At 35.6% G+C, this 25,431-nt stretch overlaps 2 protein-coding genes across 4 annotated transcripts; both read left to right on the top strand.

The window, feature by feature from the left end:
• Positions 1–503: 503 nt before the first annotated feature.
• LOC132176489 (cell division cycle protein 48-related / CDC48-like protein) lies at positions 504–14,451 on the top strand. Of its 2 annotated transcripts, XM_059588720.2 has the most exons (11): positions 504–652; positions 927–1,227; positions 1,988–2,089; positions 2,235–4,049; positions 4,135–4,323; positions 4,470–4,612; positions 5,016–5,261; positions 8,885–9,071; positions 11,222–11,287; positions 11,366–11,618; positions 13,777–14,451. In XM_059588720.2, exons 2-11 carry the CDS (start codon positions 1,003–1,005, stop codon positions 14,178–14,180), a joined length of 3,630 nt encoding a protein of 1,209 aa, XP_059444703.2. In that variant the 5' UTR covers positions 504–652; positions 927–1,002; the 3' UTR covers positions 14,181–14,451. The 2 variants fall into 2 exon arrangements, with proteins under 2 accessions (XP_059444703.2, XP_059444712.2); XM_059588729.2 differs by having other exon boundaries at positions 506–1,227; positions 13,783–14,451.
• A 2,083-nt stretch (positions 14,452–16,534) lies between these two features.
• Positions 16,535–24,285, top strand: LOC132165546 (myrcene synthase, chloroplastic). 2 transcript variants are annotated; one of them, XM_088513645.1, is made up of 8 exons: positions 16,535–16,802; positions 18,342–18,609; positions 19,336–19,717; positions 21,890–22,108; positions 22,261–22,399; positions 22,924–23,172; positions 23,863–24,000; positions 24,079–24,285. In XM_088513645.1, the coding sequence occupies exons 1-8, from the start codon at positions 16,563–16,565 to the stop codon at positions 24,184–24,186; spliced, it is 1,743 nt and encodes a 580-aa protein (XP_088369771.1). In that variant the 5' UTR covers positions 16,535–16,562; the 3' UTR covers positions 24,187–24,285. The 2 variants fall into 2 exon arrangements, with proteins under 2 accessions (XP_088369771.1, XP_088369770.1); XM_088513644.1 differs by having other exon boundaries at positions 23,863–24,285.
• The last annotated feature ends 1,146 nt before the right edge of the window (positions 24,286–25,431 follow it).

Raw genomic sequence — 25,431 nt, 5'->3', positions numbered from 1 at the left:
AAAATTTTATTAACGTGACAAAATTTGGTTACTGTTTGCCACGTCAGTAACCATCTTTGTAGTGATATTTGGTATTCTTGCCCTTTTTGTCCACTTTCTAATTTCTATACATCTTGCACATGCCTTATTTGACATTCCAAACTTGTCGACCTCAACCTCTATAAAATAAAAGGCAAGTGCTCTTCACTAGCACATTCCACAGCCCTCTTCGCCTATTTTGTTTTCTGTCCCCCTTCAAGTTTATCGGCTCATGTCCGGCGTGCGGTCAAAATTTACTCACCATAATAAATGTGAAAAATATCAATTTCACCTACGAAAATATCATGTATGGAATTAATAAAATATAATAAATAGAAAATATACGAAAATACTGATTAAATTTTTTGGAAAAAGGGCTTACATTTTATTTTGTACACGTGGCGAACGAAGGGAAGGCGGATGACTAAAATGTTGGAGCCCGAGGTGGTCCCACTCTGGAGGATCACGACTCATGCTGGGAGCTCACCGAGTTGACTCGTTCCCCCACCTTGTTCGTTAGCTTAGGTTTTTATATACCTGCAGTTCTCTCCGCACCAGGCCCTGGGGTTTTAGCCCTTTCTTCTTCCTTCCCTCTCTCAGCTACGCTCTCTGCAACCACTAGATCTCCGATCAGGTAAATCTCCACCGTCCATTTGCTCCTCTTTCCCCTTTCAACACTGATGCTCGCGATCCTCTATCTCTTTAGGTTCCAATCGAATTTCCGTTAGAAATTCGAAAATCCCTTGGCCAAAACTCCATCTTCTTCCTTCATCCATTTTCTTTCTCTACACAATTTATATTTCCATTTCTGCCCTCTCTCGCTTACAAAAATTACACTGCATGTACCATTTGCCTGTTATTTCTGGAATTCACGGATATTGCTGAGCAAAACGAGCGTCTCTGTGCAGTTTATGGCAGGGTATCGGTGCAATCAAGGGTAGAGCTGTTGTCGTTGTTGGTGGTGGGATTGGGATTGGGATTGGTATGCATAGTGGGAAGAAATCAGGGCAAGGAGGGGATGGAGGGGCGGAGGCAAGGCCGCTGCGCACCAGCGATAGGCTGCGGAGGCGGCCAAAGATTTACGGGCGGGCGTACTTGTATTACAACACCAACATCATTCGCACCAGGAAAGGGAAGGGCAAGAGCAAGACCAGGACCGCCGCGTCTCAGATCGCCAAGATGTTGTGCGTGCGCACGCCCAACAACGATGTAAGAAGTGCTTCTTATTGGTTAATTGCTTTATAGTATATTTGGTTGAGCGTTTGGATGAGAATGATGTTAGTTGTCAGGTGCAAAACTTGTTTTGTTGTGTGATGTAATGTGTAGGTGTACTGGTTGGTAGCATAACGTGAGAATCTGTAGTCGGCATTGTGATTCGATTTGCTGTTTGTCAATTATCTAAGTGAGATTCTGAAGAAATAATTGAAAAAATTGCTACTGGGAAATCTTTATCGATTCGTGTATGGTGTAAATTTGTGATTTCTTGTATCGGAGTTTTGCAAGGATTGTTCTTACTTTGGCACAATCTGCTGAAAATCTTTTTTGTTCCTGGCATGTGTATGTTTTGTGTGTTTTAGTAGTTGGAATACCATGGCAATGTTAATCCAACCCAAAGTCGAATGACTACCATTTGTTTTCTTGCTTCTATTATTATCTAATTTTTTTTTTTAATTTAGGAGTGTCAACACAAAGTAATCATTAGTTTATGAATATTCAGGCTCTTATGATGGTAAAGGTAATTAATTTCTTTGCTTATTTTTCTGCTTTAGAAATCTTACGCTTGTGGTTAGAGATGCATAAATTTAATAGGTTTTCACTCCAGGGCCCAGTAATTTATCACCTTTACACTTTCCAGATGCATGCTGTTTTCTGTTGAAGCAAAGTAGATCAAAACATTGACTCCCTTTCTATGGTTACTTCAAGCATTTGAAAATTCTTGTATAAGGTTTTTTTGTGCTTATATTTGCAGTCTGTCGCAACCAACCTTCGGCGTTCTACAAGAAAGAGAAGGGTTTCGGTAAATCTTGAAGATTACACAGATAGTTCTGGAACAGAGGACGAAGACTTAATGGTGAGGTTTATTACTCTATCAAGCATGCACTTTTCATGGATATCAGTTTATTATCTTGCTTTCAATTTGGAAAGCCTCAACAACATAATAGTACCGGAAAACATGATTTTGTTTTTGGGACTAATGTTGCACTATTTTGTTTTAGAGACCTGCCTATCGACCTTTGAGGAACCAGGTTGCCAACAGTGCAAGTCATGATGAGTTATCTCCAAAGCGTAGGAAGATTGTGGAGACTAAACCAACACCTCGGCGTGAAGGACTTCGACCTCGTCGTTCGAAAGCAGTTGCAAGACAACGATTAAGTTTAGAGTCTGATGATGAGCAAGGTACTTCAGTAGAGAAGGCTGGTCAAGATGACATGGTAAATGGAAATGATGTCGACTACAATGATGTAGATGATGGTCAAAACGATGGTGAGGCTGAAGATGAGGGCGACGGCGAAGATGAAGGAGAGGAAGATGGTGATGATGAAGAGGGTGAAGAAGAACAAGAGGGAAGGAGGCGATATGATCTTCGAAATCGTGCAGATGTCCGAAGGATGTCTATGGAAGAAGGTAAGCCAAGACCAAGATCTCCTCGAAGAGTATTACACCAAGGAATGGGGACTAAGGTTGGTAGGGATGTAAGGAAGGGTGGATCAAGAGTTCATAAGCGTCATCGTTTAACGAGAGCTGAAGATTCTGATGATTCTCTTCTCGTGGATGAGCTGGACCAAGGCCCTGCGATTCCCTGGGGGCGAGGTGGGAGCAGATCTGGAGCACCTTGGCTTTTTGGGGGACTGGATATGCATGGGACAACAGCATGGGGATTGAATGTTGCTGCATCTGGTTGGGGCCATCAGGGTGATACTTTTGCTACCTTGACTTCTGGAATTCAAACTGCTGGGCCCAGCTCTAAGGGTGGGGCAGACATTCAGCCTTTACAGGTTGATGAGAGTGTTAGTTTTGATGATATAGGTGGCCTTTCTCAATATATTGATGCTTTGAAGGAAATGGTTTTCTTTCCCTTATTATATCCAGATTTCTTTGCAAGTTACCACATTACCCCACCAAGAGGGGTATTGTTATGTGGTCCCCCTGGTACTGGGAAAACATTAATTGCCAGAGCATTAGCCTGTGCTGCATCAAAGGCTGGTCAGAAAGTCAGTTTTTACATGCGTAAGGGAGCTGATGTACTAAGCAAATGGGTTGGTGAGGCTGAAAGACAGCTGAAACTACTTTTTGAGGAAGCACAAAGGAATCAGCCTTCCATCATTTTTTTCGATGAAATAGATGGACTTGCTCCAGTGAGGTCTAGTAAACAAGAGCAAATTCATAATTCTATTGTGTCCACGTTGCTTGCTTTGATGGATGGGCTTGATTCTCGTGGACAAGTTGTTTTAATTGGAGCAACCAACAGGATTGATGCCATCGATGGGGCCCTGCGACGCCCCGGTCGATTTGATCGTGAATTTAACTTTCCTTTGCCTGGTTCTGAGGCACGAGCTGAAATATTAGACATTCACACTCGCAAATGGAAGCATCCTCCTTCAAAGGAACTAAAATTGGAACTTGCAGCTAGTTGTGTGGGCTACTGTGGTGCTGATTTAAAAGCTTTATGTACTGAAGCTGCCATTCGTGCTTTTCGTGAAAAATACCCTCAGGTTTACACAAGCGACGACAAATTTCTGATAGATGTTGATTCAGTAAGGGTTGAGAAGTATCACTTTGTTGAAGCCATGTCAACAATTACTCCGGCTGCTCATCGAGGAGCTGTTGTGCACTCTAGGCCGCTGTCTTCAGTAGTTGCACCATGTCTACAAAGACATCTCCAGAAAGCTATGAATACTATATCAGATATATTTCTTCCGGTTGCCGTTTCATCAGAGTTGACCAAGCTTTCTATGCTTTCATATGGTTCTGCAATTCCTCTTGTCTATAGGCCTCGGCTTCTGCTTTATGGTGGTGAAGGTACTGGGCTGGTAAATATCATGGAACTTATTGATATTGATAAATTGCCACTATAGGAACTATAAACTAAATATACTTACTGCTTTAGTTTAACAGGATCATATTGGGCCTGCAATTTTACATGAGCTGGAGAAATTTCCTGTTCATTCGCTAGGGCTTCCATCTCTTCTTTCAGATCCCAGTGCAAAGACAACGGAGGAGGCACTGGTACATATATTTGGTGAAGCAAGGAGAACCACGCCGTCAATACTGTATTTACCTCAGTTCAACCTTTGGTGGGAGACTGTGAGTGCATGCTTTGTCAACATCTAACTGCTAAACAAGTGATTGTGCATGCTCAAAATTCATGTTTTATTCTTATGATTTACTTCAAAAATCCTTGGTTAACTCTGTTACTCTTCCATTTAATTTTGATAGATTTAATGTTGCAGGCACATGAGCAGCTCAGGGCTGTTCTGCAGACTTTGCTGGAAGAGTTGCCTTCTGACTTGCCTATATTATTACTTGGAACATCCACGCTTCCACTTGCTGAAATTGAAGACGTGCCCTCTTCAGTATTTTCTGCCCGTTCTGTGTATGTCTTCATTTGTTTTGATAGTGATTTGTAAATTCCATAACTGATATTCCATATTCTGAATGTTGGCAACTAATTTGTTAAATCTGGATGGCTAGTTGCTGAGTTAAAATCCATGGATTTAATTGTCTTTTAACAGTCCTCTTATATTGTAGATTCCAATTCTGATATTTCTAATTCTTTTAATGCATATTTCTCAAATGCAAAAACTAATTTGAATGGCACTACAGCTTTCACTGAATTTAATGTTCTCTAGAAAATCTCATATATTGAACCTAAATTTTCTGAAAATATATCTTTTTATAAAACTTTATTTTCTAGAGAACTTTAATTGAGTGGCTAAAGTCACATTTACTAGTCTTATGTTTAAATTTCTCTCTGTTTTTTTTTGTGGGGGGGCCAGCTACCAAGTCAGTGAACCATCTACTGGAGACAGGTCATTATTTTTCAACCAATTAATTGAAGCTGCTTTGTCCGTCTTGTTGGAGAGCATGACAGAAAAATCCCATGAATCAGTCTCCCTTCCTGAACTTCCCAAGGCACCGAAAGTGGCTAGTGGTCCAAAGGCGTCCGAGTTAAAAGCCAAGGTAGAAGCTGAGCAGCATGCCCTTCGCCGATTGCGGATGTGCCTTAGAGATATTTGCAACCGGTAAGATAGTCCTTTCCTTCTCCTAGTCCTTTCCATAAAAAAATTATTAAATGATACTATTGCATTTCTTGGTTTTGTCCTTAGTTACATTTTGTCTCTGATTACAAGGCAAGGGATTTAACTTATAGTTGCCTTCCCTTCTGAAAGAGTCTCCTAAATTTCTCCTCATTTGTGATTTAATCATGAAGTCAAACAGTTTACAAGTATGAAATCACGTTTCATTCAAGCAAGCTCTAGGTAGGAGTTATATCAATATAAGAATCTGTCACAATTTCATTGGTATTTAAGCTCCATGTATGAAAGAGTGGCATATGCAAAGGCATAGAACAATTCTTTTGTTCTATAATTACTTTTCTCATGAGCAGAACTTTATTATTAAAAATATCACTTGACTCCGAAAGTTCTCAGACTGTTTATTATCCCTCTTCCTTGTATCCATATCAAGCCTATATGGACTTATTTTCCTTGCATTTCATTATCTCTAGACTTGATATGCTGACTTTCAAAGACCTAAGGAATTAAAAAATATATCTGTAAGTACCCTAACAAAATTGGGTTGGAAGTTTTAATAATATCCTACTTTGTTAGGTTGCAAGTCCAAAGGACTGGATGTATCCCTTCTTTTGAGCCACTTCAAAAATAGTTTGAAGCTTGCCATATGACTGACATATTTTGTGTCAGTCAATTTCATGGTAATTATATATAGCATCTAAAAGTCCTGTTATCAAAATATGTTTACTTTTTAACTAAAACTTATCACAACCAACATTTCTTTGTTTCCTTTATTTATTTATATTTTCAGGTCATATGAAATAGAGCATTTTATGTTTGCCATTAAGCTGTGTGCTCATCCAATTGGCATAATTCAATCTACTTCAACACACATGGCCTCCTAACATAACTTTGTCTTGTTGTTTGATCCTTATTTAATTTGACGAAAAATAGATTTTTTCTTTGCCAATGTTTGGGTGCAAGTATGATCACCAATGTGTTTTTAAGATCAGTGAAAAACACATCCAATGAGTTTAGGAGAACAAAGAAAAGGCTATGAAAATTATAGTTTGAATTTACTTTATATAAAAAAAAAAAAAAAATTATTAGTTTGAATTTGTATTTGACAGCTGCATTTGCATCTCCTTTGTTGCTTAGTTTTCATGATTTTTTGGTATTTTCCCCCCCTTCTAGTTAGGTGTTAATCTTATATATTTCTTGTATACCTGGGTGTGCTTTGTACTTTTAATAATATATTGATTACTTATAAATTTTTTTTTTCATTCAATAGTACATATGTCATTAAATATTACTAGTTCTTTTTCAAATTTAGAGCGTCTAAAAGCGTTGAAGTTGTTTAATTAGCATGTCTGTTGATTAGTTCTTTAATTGGTTAATCCAATATTCATTTGCAAAATGGTTTGGCCCCGCACGTGTTATACAAAGTGGGATAATTGGGTTGGCTAGTACTACATGAGATTGCCACCCCTAATATCGAAGTGAAGTAGTTACATTAACTATTGCCGGATCACTTTGAGCCAGGAATCGTACACTGGCATTGCTGAAGCTTGGCTTGCCAAGCAATCTTGCATTAGCCTTAAAACTTAAGCCTTGGCTTTTGTTTTTTTAATGAATAATAATTTATTAGAAAAAGAGGCAAAATCCTCATACACGAAAACTATACAACAGAATCAATTACCCTATTAGTGTCGAAAATTTAAAAAGTTAACAGGATCTACAAGATTAGAGGAAGAAAAATTATGAACATACACTACAACCCAATCTAAAAGAGATCTTAAAAAGGAGGATTTTAGTTGTAGCACATTGGACTTGCTATCCTCAAGAGGGCGCCAATTTCTCTCTCCAAATGCTCTACATTGGTAATGCGGGGAACCTTCCAGATGGCCTCTTTGGAATGTCCTTGCCCTCGAATCTTCCAACAATGAAGCAATTCTAGGATATTGCTAAGCATGAACCATGGACTCCGAATAAGATGAGAATGTGCTAGATCTAAACTCAGAATGGATGAGAAGGTGGTTTACCGAATAATAAGTGCCAGAGGAGTCCATGCAATCCGACACTAAGGCCTCTTTGTCACGAGCTATGTAATAGATTTTCAGGAAACAGGACTTGAGAGTTGCTATGAATCCTTGATTAGTAAGCAAGCTTTGAGTGAGCTAGCCAGATAGTTGAGTTGATTAATTAATTAGTAACTTGCTTGTTCATCAGGTCTTGCTGAATCCTTGATATTCAATGTCACACCTTGTGCAAAAGACATATATAGTTGTGGTCAGAAGCCTAATTGATCTGAATTTGGGGTTATCTTGGCCCTGCTGCTTGATAAGATGATCCTTTGAACTTACATTGAACTTGGATAGTTGATTAAGCTCTATTTGTTACGAGGCCGAGGCCAAAGTTTAGGCTTGGAGGCACCTTTATTGGCATAATTAGCCTTATTATTCCTTTATTGGCACCTTTATTGTCGCTTTGCGCTTTTTTTTGATATATACTACATTACTTATCAAAAAAAAAAAAAAACTATCATTGTCAAAGCTGTGGATTTGATGCGTTTGGGCCACAGTAATCAGTTACTTCCGTTGTTATTCTTGATAACATCTTTTCTCACCGAGACGACCATGTGGTATTTAGTGTAACTGTATATTGTGAGTGATCTAAGTTGTTGGGATATGTTAGCTTTGAAAACAGGAAACAATAATATGGAATCTTATTATATTATTTTTTCTTAATCTTTTTACTTTTAGGGAAGACTTCACTTACCTCTGATATTTCATCATTTTTGCAACATGCCCTTAAACTTTAAAATGTGTCAATTTAGGATCATCTTTCAAAAGTTTGCAATGTCAACCCTCTTGCCAAAATTCAGTATTAAATCAAATGAAAAAAAAAATTGAAATACCTAAAATGCCCCTTAAAAAAATATGCTTTTTTTGTTGTTCAAATTTGACCCACAGCTGGTTCACCAAGGGTGACCCACGATGGGTCACAAGTGCCCCAGCTATGGGTCAAAAGGTGACCCACGGCCTGGGTCTCTTCTTTTATTTTATTTTTAAATTTTAATCATTTAATTAAAGTATTTTGGTAATTTTATAAATTTTACAAGAGTGTAAGGGAAATTCCACTGATAAAGCTTGATTTACTGTTGAATTTTGACGGGAGGATTGACATTGCAAACTTCTAAAAGATGGTGACCTTAATAAATTGACACTTTTTAAAGTTTAAGGGTATGATTGCAAAAGTGACGAAAGATCAAGGGTGTAAGTGAAGTTTTGCCTTATTTTTATTTCTTTCTGAATGAGTACTTTTATTTGCTTCTTCAGTTTCTGAAATGAGGTTTTTGTTTTATACCAAGGTATCTAGACCTTGGCCCAAGCTAATGGAAAGCATTTATCTGGCTTATGTTTCACACAAATGATTTAGCTTATCCGTGCTTCACATGGAATATGGTCAACTTCAACTAATCCAAGTATAATATCCTATTAGTGGCTTCATTTGGCTGTGCATGTTTACACACTTAATCAGGAGCATCGTGCATGTGCTCTTCCGGATCATAAACTTTATATCTACTCTCTCTCTTTCACACATTATATATGTTTTTCTCCCTTTATTTGCAGGATTTTATATGATAAACGGTTTGGTGCGTTCCATTACCCAGTTTCGGATGAGGATGCTCCAAACTATCGTTCAATCATTCAGAACCCCATGGACATGGCTACTCTGCTACAGCGTGTTGATTCTGGGCAGTATATTACATGTTCAACATTTCTGCAAGATGTAGATCTCATTGTCTCCAATGCGAAGGTGTGTTTCTGGCTATGGTTTGCATGTAACTAATTCTTGGATTATCTCATAGTGAGCAGGAAAAATTATGGAAGATTAGATGTTGAATATTCTTGCAATGTGAAACTGTGCACAACAGTCGAATCACCAGAACAAATTAGCAGTGGCACACAGTGTGCACATGTATGATGTTATAACCCAAAGTAACATTGCTTTCGTAAAGAGAATTTAAGATATAAGGAACTGTCATTTATGTTCCAAAAGGTTTCCATTTATCTTCTTTTCTCGTAATGCTATAGGCTTCCTTAGTATCAATTATAAGCTAACATATGGAAGAATATTTATGTTTTACCTCAAAACACCTTTGTGCACTGAAAAATTGCTCTAGATTAAAAAAATTGAAAAGATAGAAATTTATATTTCACAGGTTACCAACAAAGATTGCTGATCCGGGGCTCAAGTACGGTCCATGCGCCTTTTTTCTTCTTTGACATCTTCTCTATATAAAATCTTCGTACCAAAAGAATATTGATATAGAAAAAACCCAAGTACATCTTTAATTAACGAATTTTAGAAAATAGGGTTAAATACACTTAAGATCCTTGAACTACTAGTTATTTTTTAAAAAGGAATCCCCACAAACTAACAGGTGTGACACTTGGATTCATAAAACTACCATTTTGTTTCAAAAGGCCACTCCGTTAGGGTTAACTGTCAGAACGCATGGAAAAATCAAATTTGACCAAAATCTTCCGAAATTACCCTCACTTTGACATTGAAAAATCAGATTTTTTGTTTTTATAATTATTATTCAGTAAAAAAAGAAAACTGACCAAAAAAAGGAACAAAAGTTTATTAATAATAAATAACAGATGGGGAAATTCTATTAATAATAAATAATAGAAAAAAACTAAATTTAAAAACAAAAATTAAAAAATAAAAAATAAATCTAGGGGGGGGGGGGGGGGGGCGGTTTGGCCACCCCGATCTTCAATTTTTATTTATTTTTTTATTTTTATGTCAATTTTCTTTTTTAATTGATTAATAATTATAAAGGGCAAATTTGGTTTTTCCATGGTCAAAGTGGGGGTATTTTTGGAAGATTTTGGTGAAATTTGGTTTTTCCATCCATTTTAATGCTTACCCCTAATGAAGTGACCTTTTTGTCACAAAATGGTAGTGACCTTTTTGTCACAAAATAGTAGTTTGGTGTATCCAAGTGTCACACCTGTCAAGGGGGCTTAAATGTGTTCAACTCTAGAAAATATTATTACAAACTATTGAACCGAGCTGGTTCTTTGGAATACTATTGGATATTACTTTAAGAGATTTTTGCTATGACAGTAATGTTTTTGTTATTGACATTATCGGTGACACTGATAATAATGTGATTTTATATAAGGGATTAACCAAGGCATCTTGTTGTATTGTTAAATGTTGAAGATAATAAAATCTTGAGAAATGCTAGGGTACCTAATCTTTCACCAAGAGAGCCTTACCAAACTGATGTGTAATTCATTTATTGGAGAGGAACAAAATAATTAATTAAGGGAAATGTAATGGATACCAATGAATGGGTTACACAGCAGTTTGGCAAAGCTCTCTTGGTAAAAGATTTGGTACCCCTAGCATTTCTCTAAAATCTTTGATGTTCACTGGTACTGGACAGTAAATGGTGCAATATAAGACTAATTCCTATTGATTTATGCCTCTTTTTGTTGATTGTAATTGACTGAATTATTGTGCTAAACTAGGGAAAGCGTTGTCCATTTTACATCCATTCACATTTCCATCTTTTCTATAAAACACCCACAATGGATAGCGAGATCTTTCCTTTTGTCTTTTTTCCCCCTCTACATTTCTATCCTCCATGCCAAATAGGGCTAGAGAATTGTAATTTAATAGTTTTCTATACCAATGAGCTCATGTTTAGTCACCAATGCAATTGCATAAAACTTCCTTGAATATCTGAAGTTCTACCAAAGAAATATGGTGCTACTGTTTTTGTTTTGTGACTTTATTGCATTTTTTTTTACTTTTGAGTTTGTTAGTGCAAGTCAAAGAATATGGTGCACAAAGATCAACTCAAAAGTTTTTGTAATCACGCTTTAGTGATTCTGTTATGAATTTTTGATGCGGCAGTTTGATGTATTCTGCTATTCCTGCTTCAGGCTTATAATGGAGATGATTACAATGGCGCTAGGATTGTTAGTAGAGCTTATGAACTTCGAGATGCAGTAAGTATTGTTCATTGCTTTTAGATTTTGTGGACTCACTTATATGTCATAACATAATTCCTTTATTTTTATCCTCAGGTGCAAGGGATGCTATCACAGATGGACCCTGCGCTGGTTGCATACTGTGACAAGATTGCTGCTCAAGGTGGTCCTGTGCATACGCTAGATGATTTGGGTGGGTCTACTTTCCCATCTACCCCTGTGGTGCAACTGGGAACTACTACTACCAGAGCAAGTGCTCGACTTCGTAATGTCCAGCCAGAGGTTAATCTGGATCAAAGCTATGAGGCACTGAAAAGGCCAAAGAAGAATGCTGATGCTGCACATGCAGGTAGTAAAACCTTTATAATAATTATCATTTTACTTCTATGCCTTTATGAAATTCAATGTCATAATCTCATCTATAATTTAGATAATCGATATACAAAGGGTGGTCTCATTGATATCTTCCTTTACTGCCTATTATTTTGAACTTTATCTTCTAAAGCTGTTACAAGCAAGAAGGCTCATACGTTGTATCTAGGGGGAATAAAAATACATAACACCATTGGTCCAGTCCCAAATTAATGGAAAACTCTCTTTAAATTACTGATCTCATTCCTGGATCCAGTTTACTGATCTCATATGGAATACATATAGCTTGGTTTTTTTTTTTTTTTTTTTTTGGAAATGGTCAATGGTCATTCAAATAGCTTTTCCTGTTTGCATATATATATATATATATATATATATATATATATATATATATATATTTCTCAATTTCACCATAGTTGATTTTTCTTCTTGTTGTACAGTCCATTTTCACTTTGTTAATGTGTTGGTTGGAAACTATGGCGTTGACTCCTATAGCTCTTCCAGTATGTCGCGGTTAATATAGATGGAATATGCGCATAAACACCCTTGCATTGAGAAGGTAAAGTGGATTTTCCTATCTTAACAGTAAACTATGAGAGAACAAACCTGAGGAGACAAAAGGACAGTTTCCAAACCACATCGTGGTGATGAATGAATTAGATATGGTGCCTTATATCAAAGTTAGCTCTTCAGTAGTTTGCTATTACCGTTAACATCCCTTCCTTTGGATTTAACACTTTGAGCTACATGCATTATACACATTTGACTTGCCATCCACCTTCTGACATATGGCTTTTTCAAGGAGTCTGGTGCTACTAGTCCTTGTCAGTTTGCAAAATTATATAAACAGCGCCTTTTTTTTGGATACAGAATGGTGTGGGAGATTCTAGGGTTTAGGGTTTGTAAAAGAATTGGAATTGGTTAACTGAAACTGATCAAAATCGGTCGAAGTTGAAGTCCCCCCAGACCAGTTCAGGTCTTCTTGTTTTTAGTTTCAACAAGGGTTTGGTTCGGGGGACAGTTTTATATAGTGGGTTTCCAATGCTACCTGCCCCTTAATATAAATACACTTTTTCAGTCTTTACACTCATCCGTAGACAAAACCGTGGCCGCCTTTCAGACACCCCCCCCTCCCCCGGGCCCTCCCAAAAAAGAAAAAGAAAAAAAGAGCAGCCTCCTGGCCTCTCAGCCTCCACCCTCTCCACCGCGGCACTGTCCTTCCATAGGAGGGCTGTTTTATGCTGGTTGTTCTTTCTTAAACCCTAGTCTTGCTGGCAGAATAAACTAAAATCCAGTCTTCACAGGAGGCTTCTTCCCCATGCTTCAAGTTAGCCTTTTCAATTGACCAACCGACCGATCCCTGCTTGACACCCTGTCAGTGTCAGTGTGGTTTGATATGTACTGTCAGTGTCAGGTTAGGTTGAAGACATTAGCTTCTGAACCCGATTGGGTTGGAAGTTGGAAGACTGCAGTGGTGAACAGTAAATTTCTGTCAGCAAGCCTCACTTTAACTCGCATATTGGATCCAGATCACTATCATCATACCATATCAAAGATTGTGGTTGATAAATCCAACGTTTCTTATTTCTCCAATAGACTTTAATTGTCTGGTTTTTCTGTCACAGAAGTTGGATAATGTGGAAGTTAGTAATACTATATTTGAGGCTTGCCTCAATATCAATGAATTAGGAATATCTGCATTGTTGTAGTGTGTAACTTCTAGGCTTCTAGCATAATTTCAGCTCTATGAAATAATGTGCTGTTTTCGAATCCTGATATTTTCAAATATCATCCACAACCTGCTCACTTCCAAATATAGGGCAGTGGGTAAAATTGCTATAGGAAATGCCGTGAGACACCTGATTGAAATTAATAACATCAATTGTATTAGTATTGCATCAAAGAGTTGTTTAGTTTTGAATTGTGCTTTAGTCCTTGATCCCTCACCCTAATTGCGCTGGAGTTGACAGAGATGCATACTGGATTCATCTTCTTTTAGATTTTTCTGACTTCATTGTTGTGTTGCAAAATATATCCACACCTTAGAGATCAAACTGCTAGTCTGTCTCCTATTTGATTACCCATTAGAATCAGGTATAAAACTTGAGTTATTGATATTGAACTTGTTTGGTAAGAATCAGGTTCAATTGCAGAAGATAAGTCACGGTATCAAGATTCAGTTGTGGCAAAGTCATCCCAGGAACAGGAGACAAATGACACAAATCCAGAAAGGCCAGAAACGTCTTGCGGTGATGGTGATGGTGATCGGCCCGAAACTTGTGGAGAGCCTTCTGGTCATGCTGATGGGAGTGGACCCGAAGATGTTACCATGTGTGATATTGACATTTCAGGCCAAACAGAGTCTGTCAGGCGGCTTTTTGTGGAGCGTACTGCAACCTACAACATTCCGCAGCTTGAAAGGCTTTACACACGTATAATGAAGGGCGTTTTTGAAACGAAAGACAAAGTAAAAGATGATCTTAGGCCTTCAATTTTGACGTATTTGGAGAAATTTGCCGAGGATGAGGCTAATTTCTGATTCAATGACCTTTTTGCTTTAACAGAACAAAAAAAAAAAAAATCCAAAAAGAAAAAAAAAAGGGGGTTAGCCGTCAATGTAAAGTCGGGATTTTCTTTTCAATGCTGAAGTATTGAGTGAAAGCAATCTCTCCTCTCTCTCTCTCTCTCTCTCCCTCTCTCTCTCTCAATTTTCTTTTCAATGCGGAAGTATTGAACATCCTTCAACTAAGCTTAAGAATCTGTTGGATGATTTTAATTACTTATATGATGTTCAAAGGAGATATTGAACATATATACTTCAAACATTGATGTATACTTGCTGCACATTATTCACACAAGATGTCAAACATGCTTCAAAAGTTGGTCTCAGGTTGAGCTTTTGAACTTAATTATGTAACCGGCATTATTATCATAACAACCAAGTGTATTATGGGGACATCTATGACATTAATAGGTCTGAAATAAAAAATATATTAAGATAAGGTTAATGAGATGGGAATGATAAAATTATGATAATAGCATTAGTGTGATAATTAGTTGGTCAAGTTGCTTAATGAAATAAGGTAGGAGTAGTGGTTTAGTTGGTTGATTAGAAATAGTGCGGGATTGAAAACAAATAGAAGAAGAGAAACAAATGAGAATTAAGGGAAAGATAAACTTATGGGTAAGTTTGCATTTTCTCGTAAAACCCCCTTTCCCCCCTTCGTTTCAAAGATTGTTGGAGAGCTGCCTTTGTCAAATAATGGGTTGCCACGTTTGCTTCTCTTCTGATATGCAATGAAAAGTATGTATATCTGATGGTTATAAACTATGATTCCCTTCTAATACGTCTTATTCTACTTATAACTGATATTTTATTTCCTTTTTTAAGTATATTTGCAGAAATTGAAAGTACCTAATTAATAGGGGCGGCACCATCCAAGTTTTTTTCTTTTTAAAATTTGGCCTTTTCAAACTAAAAGTTTTAGTTCTGCTCTTGCGTGATAGCTTATGCCTGATGATAGGCTATGAAAGGGCATCACTATCATTTGCCCTTAACCAATCATTTCTTAAGATGAATCATCGCATGGATCCAATTTCCTTTCAAGTCACTTTACAGTGACATATTTGGCCTAAACCCCGCTATAAGAAGAATAATGTTCGGGATCATCACTTTTTTTGAAATGGCATCCGGCATCGCAATTTGTTTATTTTTTTTGTTTTTAGATGAATTTCGGAAAAAGTAATAGCTATCCATCATTACTCGTGTCTTAAAGTTGGGGAGCATTTGTGCCATATATTTTCAAATTTGATTCGTCCTTGCTGTCTCAAATGGGAAACTGGGGAAGCATGCATAATTGCATATCGAACTGGATTTCCAAGTTATTGGTATACGAACATGTAAATGAAATTTTTTTTTTTTGACATGATGTAAATCAAATTTTACAGCGACATGATATACCATGCATGATTGTGGCACATATACCGACAGGAAACAGGACAAGCCGCCATGCATTATTGCAAAGAATGCGCACTTGCAGAATAATGTTTCATTGTACCCCCTTGAGATTGGAGCATCAAAATCATGTTCATGGTTAGTATTTTGCCCTGGGTTAATTTGTTTTAGGTTATTGGAATATGTAATATGTTAACAAAAACAAAACTAAAAGTGGGTTTGGCATTGTGATTTCATAGACAAAAAATACGATTTTTAAACCGAAATACAAAAAAAGAATCGTCTGTGATTACGTTTTAAAAAAATTGTGATTTAAAAACGTAGAAATTAATTTGCTTTTTCAAATTGCAGCCAATGTGATGCCTTTTGAAAACGCATAATTTTAAAGAATAAATTATAATTTTTATAGTATTTTTAAAAATCATGTTTTCAAATAACATATTTTTAAATTATTATTTTTAAATTGTACTTGTTGAAATCGCATACTCAAACAAATCCTAAAACAAGTATAAAACATTTAAATGGTCTCGAAACCGTTTAAAACATATTGTAAGGAGAGGCTCAAAACACAAAAATAAGCGCTCATAAATAACTGCTAATCAACGGATAGTTGTTAATCTCCCAAAGCAGTGTGGTTAGCGGATAAATACAATAATTTTTTTTTTTTTTTTTTTTTTGGAAAGGGATAAATACAATAATTGCTAAGAGCCATGGCATTGTACAAACCTAGATTCACGGGGCCTCCTTACTAGGGAATAGGATCCTCTTACTAGCTAACTAGAGTGTGCTATTATTACAGTTCATGACAAAGATAGCAGCCTTTGACGTAATAGCATTTCATGACAAAGATGGCAGCCTTTCACGTACGTATAATTAATATATAAAAGAATGCAGTGGATGTGTGGAAGCATATTTTTCCAAGTAACCCATTGATCAGGCTCCAGTAGTAATTAAAGGCCTTTCTCAATGGCTCTTCACCTTCTTGCTTCAGTCCACCATTGCAATCTCACTGGACTGGTCCCATTTAAACGTCCCAACGCACCTGTAATATCCAGAAATGGCAATGTTCCTCGTCCTAATTCCAAGTGCATGGCCACCAACGAAATCTCAGTTAGTAACGGAGGTAGTACTGTTCGGCGATCAGCAAACTATCAACCTTCCATTTGGCACTACAATTACATCCAGTCACTTACAAGTGAATACGTGGTACGGACATTTGGCCCTCCCTTTCCTTTATTTTTTTTTATTATTATTTTTTTTCTTCACTAATTAAAAAGGCAGGTGGAGAGATTGACTGTAGCTATCCTACTATGTGCCCGATAGTGCCCACCGGACATAAATACATCAATAATATTTTCATTATTTTCTAATTCTTTTTTATGAATTTATTATTCATTTATGAGTTTTTCACCTAAATTATCATAAATATTTTGTTTATTGCTAATAACAAATTCATTTAAAGCTCCTCTTTATTCAATCAGTTTTTTTTAAACATGTTTGATTAAAAATATTAACAAATTAAACAAACATAATTTATAAAAAAATATATTCGGACTCTAATAAAATAAATTACGAAAATAGAACAATAAAACTTGATTTTGCAAAAGAATTATGAGCTGAAAAAACAAAACCAACCAACCAATTGAGCTGAAAATCAAAACCAACCAAAAAAATTGTCAAAAACTCGTACAAAATCCACCAGAAAAATCATAAGCATAGAAATAAACTTTACAAAAAAATTCAAAATTTTTTATTTTTTTTTATTTTATTTTTTATGAATCCTTAAACTTACGAAAAAAATTGTCAAAAATCATCAAACACAAAAATAAACAATACAAAAAAAAATGAAATCAATTTTTTTTTCTTATGAATCCTTACCCCTTGATCAACAACTCCTCTTTGAGATTCAATCAGTTTTTTCTATTTTTCTCTTCTTTTTTTATTTATTTATTTATTTATTTATTTTCATATCCAAATGCATATTTTCTAGTATACATGTTTGATTACAAAAATAAAAAATTAAACAAACACGATTTATATAAAAGAATATTTTGACTATAATAAAATAAATTATAAAAATCGAACAATAAAACCTGATTTGGCAAAGAAATTATGAAGCATGAAGGTTCTTGAAATCTTGGAGACTTCGAGAAGAAGAGAAAAATGGCGGAAGGTAGAGAAAAGGGCCCTGGTATTTGAAATGTTTGTTTTCTTTCTTCTTGTGGTGTCCAAGAAAACATGATTAGAGGCTTTTCATTACTACGGCTGTGCAATACAGCCTGCCAACGGCTAGATAATAAACAATAATACAATTATTTTCTTGGTCTTTGCAATTTCAGCAAAGAGAGAAGATGGCTTGTCAGATTTTTTGTTATTTTTTTCTTGTTTCTAGAACATATTTGGTTTTCTCGGTTAATTTATTTATTTATTATTTTTGGCATTATTAAAAAAAAATTTGGGCCTTATTAATTTTTTTTGGGGGGCCTTAAATTTTGGGGGCCCTAAGCGTCGGCCTAACTCGCCTAGTGGTTGGGCTGGTCCTGTCATCGGAAGCTGCACATAAAGGACCTAAACAATGAGAAACCGCATGCGATGCCTCAAATCCAACTGAGCCATTTATAGCTTGACCCCAATCCCATCAAGACATGAGTAGAATCAAAGACGACTAGTAATAATAGGATTGAAAATTTCCATTTCGGGATGCAAATCACTTAATCAGTAATTTTTACAACTATTTTTTGACAGGGGGAATCCTGCACTAGACAGCTAGATGAGTTGAAGGGAGAAGTGAGGATGATGTTTCACAAAGTGGTGGAACCTGGGGAGCAACTTGAGCTGATTGATATCCTGCAAAGACTTGGATTATCATATCATTTTGAGGATGAAATAAGGAGCACATTGGAAGGTGTATACATGAATACCAATCATGGTATATGCAACAAGGAGAGGAACTTATACACCACTGCTCTTGGGTTTAGACTGCTAAGACAAAATGGATTTAGTGTGCCTCAAGGTAAACATGTTTATATAGATACATACCCTTTACCAAAGTAAATAAAACAGGAAAGCTGATTTGAGTGGAATCAATTAAGGGAAAAATTCACTTTTCACTCTTCATCTCTCATCACTTTTGCAATTATACCCTTAAATTTTAAAAAGTGTCAATTTAGCGTATTCATCTTTTTTTCTTATTTTTTTTCCACCATCAGTTGGGATTTAACCGGAAATTCTAACAAAGAGGTTTCAAAATTCACAACATACCCTTCATTCTTTTAGGAAAAAAAGAGAAGAAAAAAAAATACAAGGATTTAAGCGTTGATTAGGATTTAACGGAATTTGCATAAATACTCGGGCATGAATCTTTGAAATTTTTTTTAATATATTTATTTAATAATAGGAGTATTTCGAAAATTTTGATAGGATTTGACGGAAAATCCTACTAGAATGGTAAAATTAAAAGAAATTGAAAATCTTACTAAATTTACACTTTTTAAAGTTTAAGAATATGATTATAAAAGTGATGAAAGATCATGAATAGTAAGTGAAGTTTTTCCATTAATTAACCTGACTTTTAAAATACGTAGGAGAAAAAAAATATCGACAACATTAATCAAAATTTATTTCCTTTGGGCCTGTCATCATCCTCAAACAGTCAAACCTACTAAATCACAATATATATATAGCATTTCATCACTTATAGACGTTAATGAGTAGCAAGCTTGAGCTTTGTTGATTGCAGATATTTTCAATAGTTTCACAAATGATAAGGGGAACTTGGAGGAGTCGCTTGGTGAGGATACTAAGGGAATGCTTTCTTTGTATGAAGCTTCATTCCTTTTGAGAGAAGGTGAAAGTATGTTGGAGGAAGCAGGAGATTTTGCAACTAGAAAACTCAAAGAGTACCTCAAGCAAAACATATCAGAAGATCAAAATCTTTCTGCTATGGTGAGGCATGCTTTGGAGCTTCCACTGCATTGGAGGATGATAAGGCTTGAAGTAAGGTGGTTCATTGATATTTATAGGAGCAGAGAGGACATGAACCCTATCTTGCTTGAGCTTGCAGAATTGGACTTCAACATGGTACAAGCAGTCCATCAAGAGGATCTAAAACAACTCTCAAGGTAAATATTTTACATCGCTTTTTTTCTAATTTGGATCTCATCCAGAAGTGAAAAGCCCATGTACTCTCCTTAAACTTCCACTTAATTGATAATGTCATCTCCAAACTTTCAATTACAACAATGTCCCTCCTAAACTATCAAAAAAATTGACAAGTCCTCCCTAATGAGAGCAAAAAGACAAAAATAGCCATAATTTTTTCTTTTTCAATAAAAAAAAAAATCGAATAAATTCGAAAACAAAAAAGAAATAAAAATTAAAAACTTTTAAATTTTCACACCTTGTTTTTCTTTTTTAAAGGGTATTCTCGTCATTGGGGAGACTGTCAATTTTTTGTTAGTTCGGGGGAAACATTAATTGCGTGTCACAATTGAAAATTTGAGAGAGATATTGTCAATTTAATAATAGTTTAAAGGATGGATGTGAATTTTTCCCATCTAGTAAAAAATTGTAAGTGTAAAAATGATGAATACTAGTAAAATAGAAACTAAATCTCATGGCAACATGAAAAGAATAAATTACAGCCTAAATTTGTAAGCTAGCTAGTACTTGACAACTTACCAAATCCGAAAGGTAATTATAAAATGCATGCATTAATGTTGTAATTGACAATCTTTTTTAAAAAACTGATATTTATTTATTTTTTTGGATGAATAAGCAACTTCATTGAAACCAAACAAATCAAAAGCACAATAACACCAATTACAAACCTACCTATCAGGCTAAGACACAGCCTCACGGAGGCCAAAACCCAAACACACTAAAAGAAATCACAACTTGTAGACACCATCATACAGCAAACAGAACAAGCTAACCAAGCCCTTACAAAGGACTTTACACAGGCCACAAAAGCAAAAGCAAAACACATAAACCATAAAAACCTGCAGCAACTTGCATCAACATAGCAGAGCTATAGGCAGGTTCCATGAGGAACAAAGCACAAGATTCTCCCTAGTTGTAACACCTTTGTCTCATATTGGGAAGATGAGAAGAAGCCAACTTAGAGTGGATGGTTTATAAAGATAGTCATGAATGCTAAGTCCCACATTGCCTAATCATTAGATGAAATTGAGTTTTATAATGAATTCTAGGGAAGCTTCAAATTGACTAGTCATTTTGGGATAATAGCGCAGATGTGGCTAGCATTTTTCCCCGGGTCATTACAAATGATATCAGAGCCACCTAGTAATACTAGGTCATGTGATACTAGGGCACTGTATGACGTGGCCCTGACGAGAACGTCACAAATTTAAAATGGGGAGTTTGTAACACCTCAGTCTCATATTGGGAAGATAAGAAGAAGCCCACATAGAGTAGGTGGTTTATAAAAATAATCATAGGTGCTAAGTCCCACATTGCCTAGTTACTAGGTAAAACTGAGCTTTATAATGAATCCTAGAGAAGTTTCAAATTGACTAGTCATTTTTGAGTAATAGTTCAGATATGGCTGGCGCTTTTCCTTGGGTCGTTACACTAGTTTTTGGGAACCTTCCTGTCCCAGCCACTCTAGCACTAACTTCCCACAGAATTTTCTTCAAAATCTACTCCTCTGTGCTTGGATGACCTGCATGCTTAATTTCATTTCGAGTGCACCATATATTATACACTGCAAAACCCAAGACTAGATGACAAATCAAGCCGTTACGAGTTTTACGACCCCAAGAACCACATCCCAGCTGAAGAATATCCTCCCATATAATAGGAAGATTAGCCACTTTGCATCTGGATATACAAAACTTCTAGATTCTATAACAAAAACTACATTAAAAAATAAATGGTTGCGGCTCTCCAATTGATTCCTGAAAAAGAGCATTGAACATCTCTTCTATAACCCCAATTCAGCAACGTCTCTCCTGTAACCAACCTATCTTTCATGGCAAGCCATAAAATGAAGGCTTGCTTAGGAATGGCTAGAGGGAACCAGACTAGCTTCCACCACTCAATCTGATCTATTTTTTCCCTAAGAGCCTCCCAAGTATTTGAACTCACATAGATACCTTTATTTGAGGCAGAGGTTTATCACAAGATTCCAAGCTGATTTCAGCAAGTCAAGCTTGAATTTCCACCAAGTCTTCAGACCTAGCAGGCCTCAAAAACCAATCTCCATTGTGAATAACTGATATTATTGAACCCTCTATTTATATATATAATTTGTTTCGCATGCATGCATGAAGGTGGTGGAGGAGGACTGGGCTTGGAGAAAAGTTGAGCTTTGCGAGGGATAGGCTGATGGAGAATTTTTTGTGGACAGTGGGAAAAGCATTTGAGCCTCAATTTGGATATTGTCGGCGAACATTAACCAAAGTCAATGCACTTATAACTGTAATCGATGATGTTTATGATGTATATGGCACTCTCCATGAACTCCAGCTCTTCACAGATGCCATTGAGAGGTTTGTTTTTCATTATTTAATGCTCAAAATGTAACTCACATACATACATACGAGAGGTTTGTTTTTCATTATTTAATGCTCAAAATGTAACTCACATGCCTACATACACACATGCATACATAAAGAAGAAACTCTACTCTTTTTGATTCCAGATGGGATACCAATGCAATGGATCGGCTTCCATATTATATGAAGATATGTTTCCTTGCTCTCCACAATTCAATTAATGAAATGGCGTTTGACATCCTTAAAGAACAAGGATTCCACATCATTCCCTACTTTAGAAAAGCGGTAAGGACTCGCCTTCTAATTAAACTCCATCATCCTTATTTTATCTTCTTTAACTCCACTTAACTCTCATAAACTTCTATCGCTTTTGCAATTATTTCTTAAAGTTCAAAAACTCTCAATTTAATATATCAAACTTTCGATTTTTTACAATGGCACACATCCCTTAGGTTTTTCTGTTAAATCCTAACAGACGAGTGTCAAAATTACTAAAATAACCTCCAATTATATATTTTTGTTTGGAAAAAAGAAAAAAAATTACAATTTTCCGTGTATTGGTCAGGATTTAATAGAATTTGCAAAAATACCCATAAATGAATCTTTGCACTTTTTTATTTTTTATTTTATAAAAATTGGGTATTTTGGAAATTTTGATAGAGTTTAACGGAAAAACTTATTAGATGAGTAATATTACAAAAAATTAGAAGTTCGATACACTAAATAAAGTGATGAAAGTTCGCAGGAGTTAATTGAAGTTTATATATATATATATATATATATTGATTGTTCCACTTTAAATGTTGCAGTGGGCAGATCAATGCAGATCTTTCTTGTTGGAAGCAAAGTGGTATTACAGCGGATATACACCAAGCCTTGAAGAATACATTGAGAATGGATGGGTTTCAATAGGACCAGCAGTAATGCTTGTGCATATTTATTTTTCTATCACAAATCCAATAACAAAGGAAACTTTGGATTGGTTGGAAGAGGTTCCCAATATAAGCCGTTGGTCATCAATGGTTGTACGATTTGCAGATGATCTTGGAACATCTAAGGTATGCAATCAGAGATGCTTTTCCAAATATTTCACATGCACCAACGTAGCCTAACATATATATATACATATTTGGGAAAACTTCAGTTACCATCTCTTGTCTTTCATTATTTTTGCAATTATACTCTTAAACTTTAAAAATATGAATTTAGGGTTACCATATTTCAAAATTTTGCAATGTTAACCAGGGGCAAAACTACCCCTGGGGTTGGGGGGACAAATGTCCCACCCCCTCAAAAATTTTTTGCAAAAATTTGAAAAAAAATTTAAAAATTATCTCAAATGTTATATTTTTTTTATGAGTTCAACCCTCGAAAATTAATTTTTACCCTTAAAGATTTTATTTTTTTAGTTCCGTCCCCCCTCATCTCAAATCCTAGTTTCATGCCTGATATCAACCATTCCGTCCAAATTAAATGTAAAATTCTAATGGATGAAGTAAAATTGTCAAAATACCTCAGCCTAAAACTCAAGATATTTTTGTAATTTTATAAACATCTTAAGAGTATTCTAGAGATTTTACTCAATAACCATTTGATTTAACGCTGAATTTAGACATGACAAACTTTTGAAAGATGGTAACCCTAAATTGACACTTGTTAAAGTTTAAGAGTATGATTGTAAAAGTGATGAAAGATATGGGATAGTAAGTGAATTTTGCCCTAAATATTTAAAATATTTTGAAACTCAGGAAGAGTTAGAGAGAGGTGATGTTCCTAAATCACTCCAGTGTTACATGAATGAAACTGGTGCAAGTGAAGAAGATGCTCGTGAGTACATAAGATCTTTGATTAGTGCCACATGGAAGAAGATGAATGGAGAAAAATTTGTAAGTCACCATCCCTTCTCTCAGACATTTATTGAAATTGCAATGAACATTGCAAGGATGTCTCAATGCATGTACCAGCATGGGGATGGCCACAGTGTTCAAGATGGTGAAACTAAGGACCGAGTATTATCATTGCTCATCCATCCCATTCCTCTCTACAAAGAGATAAATGGGATTAAGAATTGATATAAGAGGATGAACTTGCAGTCAAAGCTTTTCTTCTTTTTCCTTTCCTTTTCTTTATGGCCTCCATTTTGTTTCAACTTAAAAATGTTTTATGAATAATGTTTTTCCTATTGTTCGGTGTTTGGTACGACTGGAAATCATAGTCAAACCGAAAACAATTTCGGTTGACTAGGAAAATCTTCTTTAATTTCCGTAAAATGGTTTTCATTTTTTAAAAAACTGTAAACAATTTTTTGAGTTTGAGCTTGTCCTTAATAGTCGGAGGTTGCTGAACCACCTTCAGAAGCTGGCGGAGTTCACAGGACCACTGCTGAAAGTTGCCTGTAATGCCCCTAGATTTAATTAAGAATAACTCTAACTTGATTTAAAATATGCTAAATTGCAAAACATCAAGGTATTTCATAGGTGAAAAATAGTAGCAACTGCGTAAGTCCACGACTTAGTAAGTGAACATTACATGAAAATAAGCCCTTGATAGACTCAAAATGACTTCATAATACCATGCCTTTTTAGAAGGTTTTCACAAACAATTGAGAAAATATCTGGTGGAAAATGTAATGTAACAAATTCATAAAACGAGGCATGGTTTCATGACAATTTCACTTTTGAGGTATTTAAAAAATAACATCTTTGCACATTTCATGTACTTTAAAACCATAACTTTATTTCATCACATTATTTCATATTTCTTTCATATCATCATACTCGTATCTTACCCTTATACGGTTGATGTCACTTTATCAACCTGTTCACACCATGTATGTCACTTTATCAACCTGTTCACACCTTGTAGTTTCAAACATGTGACGTCACATTTAGCTCTAAACAATCAATTTGAAAGTTCAACATGCCTAGAACTTGTTGGTGATGGGCAATCTGGCTTTGATGCCAATTGTTACATAGTCAATTTTTCAATTGCATAACGATTCAACAAATAAAATAGGGAAGGTTAAGGACATAGTTTTTCTCCAAATTATGTTGGAGAAATTTTTTTCAATCTATTCTATAAAAATGATATGCTTTACTTTTCATTTGAGAAATACATGCTTTTTAAATAGCATGTGAGAAACACATGTTTTTTGAATAAAATTTATTCTAACTTTGTCCTTGTAATTAAAAAAAAAAAAAAAAAAAAAAAAAAAACATGTGCTTCTCACACGTAAAGGACATATGTCATTTTTATAAAATAGATTTGGGGAAATTTTTTCAATTGAGTTTGAAAAAAAACTGTGTCCTAAGTTAAAT

Source organism: Corylus avellana, chromosome 2 (genome assembly GCF_965113065.1).
Source record: "Corylus avellana chromosome 2, dhCorAvel1.hap1.2, whole genome shotgun sequence".
Lineage (NCBI taxonomy): Eukaryota > Viridiplantae > Streptophyta > Magnoliopsida > Fagales > Betulaceae > Corylus > Corylus avellana.
Note: the sequence above shows the minus strand (reverse complement) of the source record. Positions and strands in the feature narration are given on the sequence as shown.

Excerpts from the sequence above, each read along its gene's own strand:
- LOC132165546 (XM_088513644.1), top strand. The coding sequence starts at position 16,563 with ATGGCTCTTCACCTTCTTGCTTCAGTCCACCATTGCAATCTCACTGGA. Across the intron at positions 19,718-21,889 it reads GATCTAAAACAACTCTCAAG|GTGGTGGAGGAGGACTGGGC; the intron begins GTAAATATTTTA and ends GCATGCATGAAG. Across the intron at positions 22,400-22,923 it reads TTCCCTACTTTAGAAAAGCG|TGGGCAGATCAATGCAGATC; the intron begins GTAAGGACTCGC and ends TAAATGTTGCAG.
- LOC132176489 (XM_059588720.2), top strand. The coding sequence starts at position 1,003 with ATGCATAGTGGGAAGAAATCAGGGCAAGGAGGGGATGGAGGGGCGGAG. Across the intron at positions 9,072-11,221 it reads TCATTGTCTCCAATGCGAAG|GCTTATAATGGAGATGATTA; the intron begins GTGTGTTTCTGG and ends TTCCTGCTTCAG. Across the intron at positions 11,619-13,776 it reads TGCTGATGCTGCACATGCAG|AATCAGGTTCAATTGCAGAA; the intron begins GTAGTAAAACCT and ends TTGTTTGGTAAG.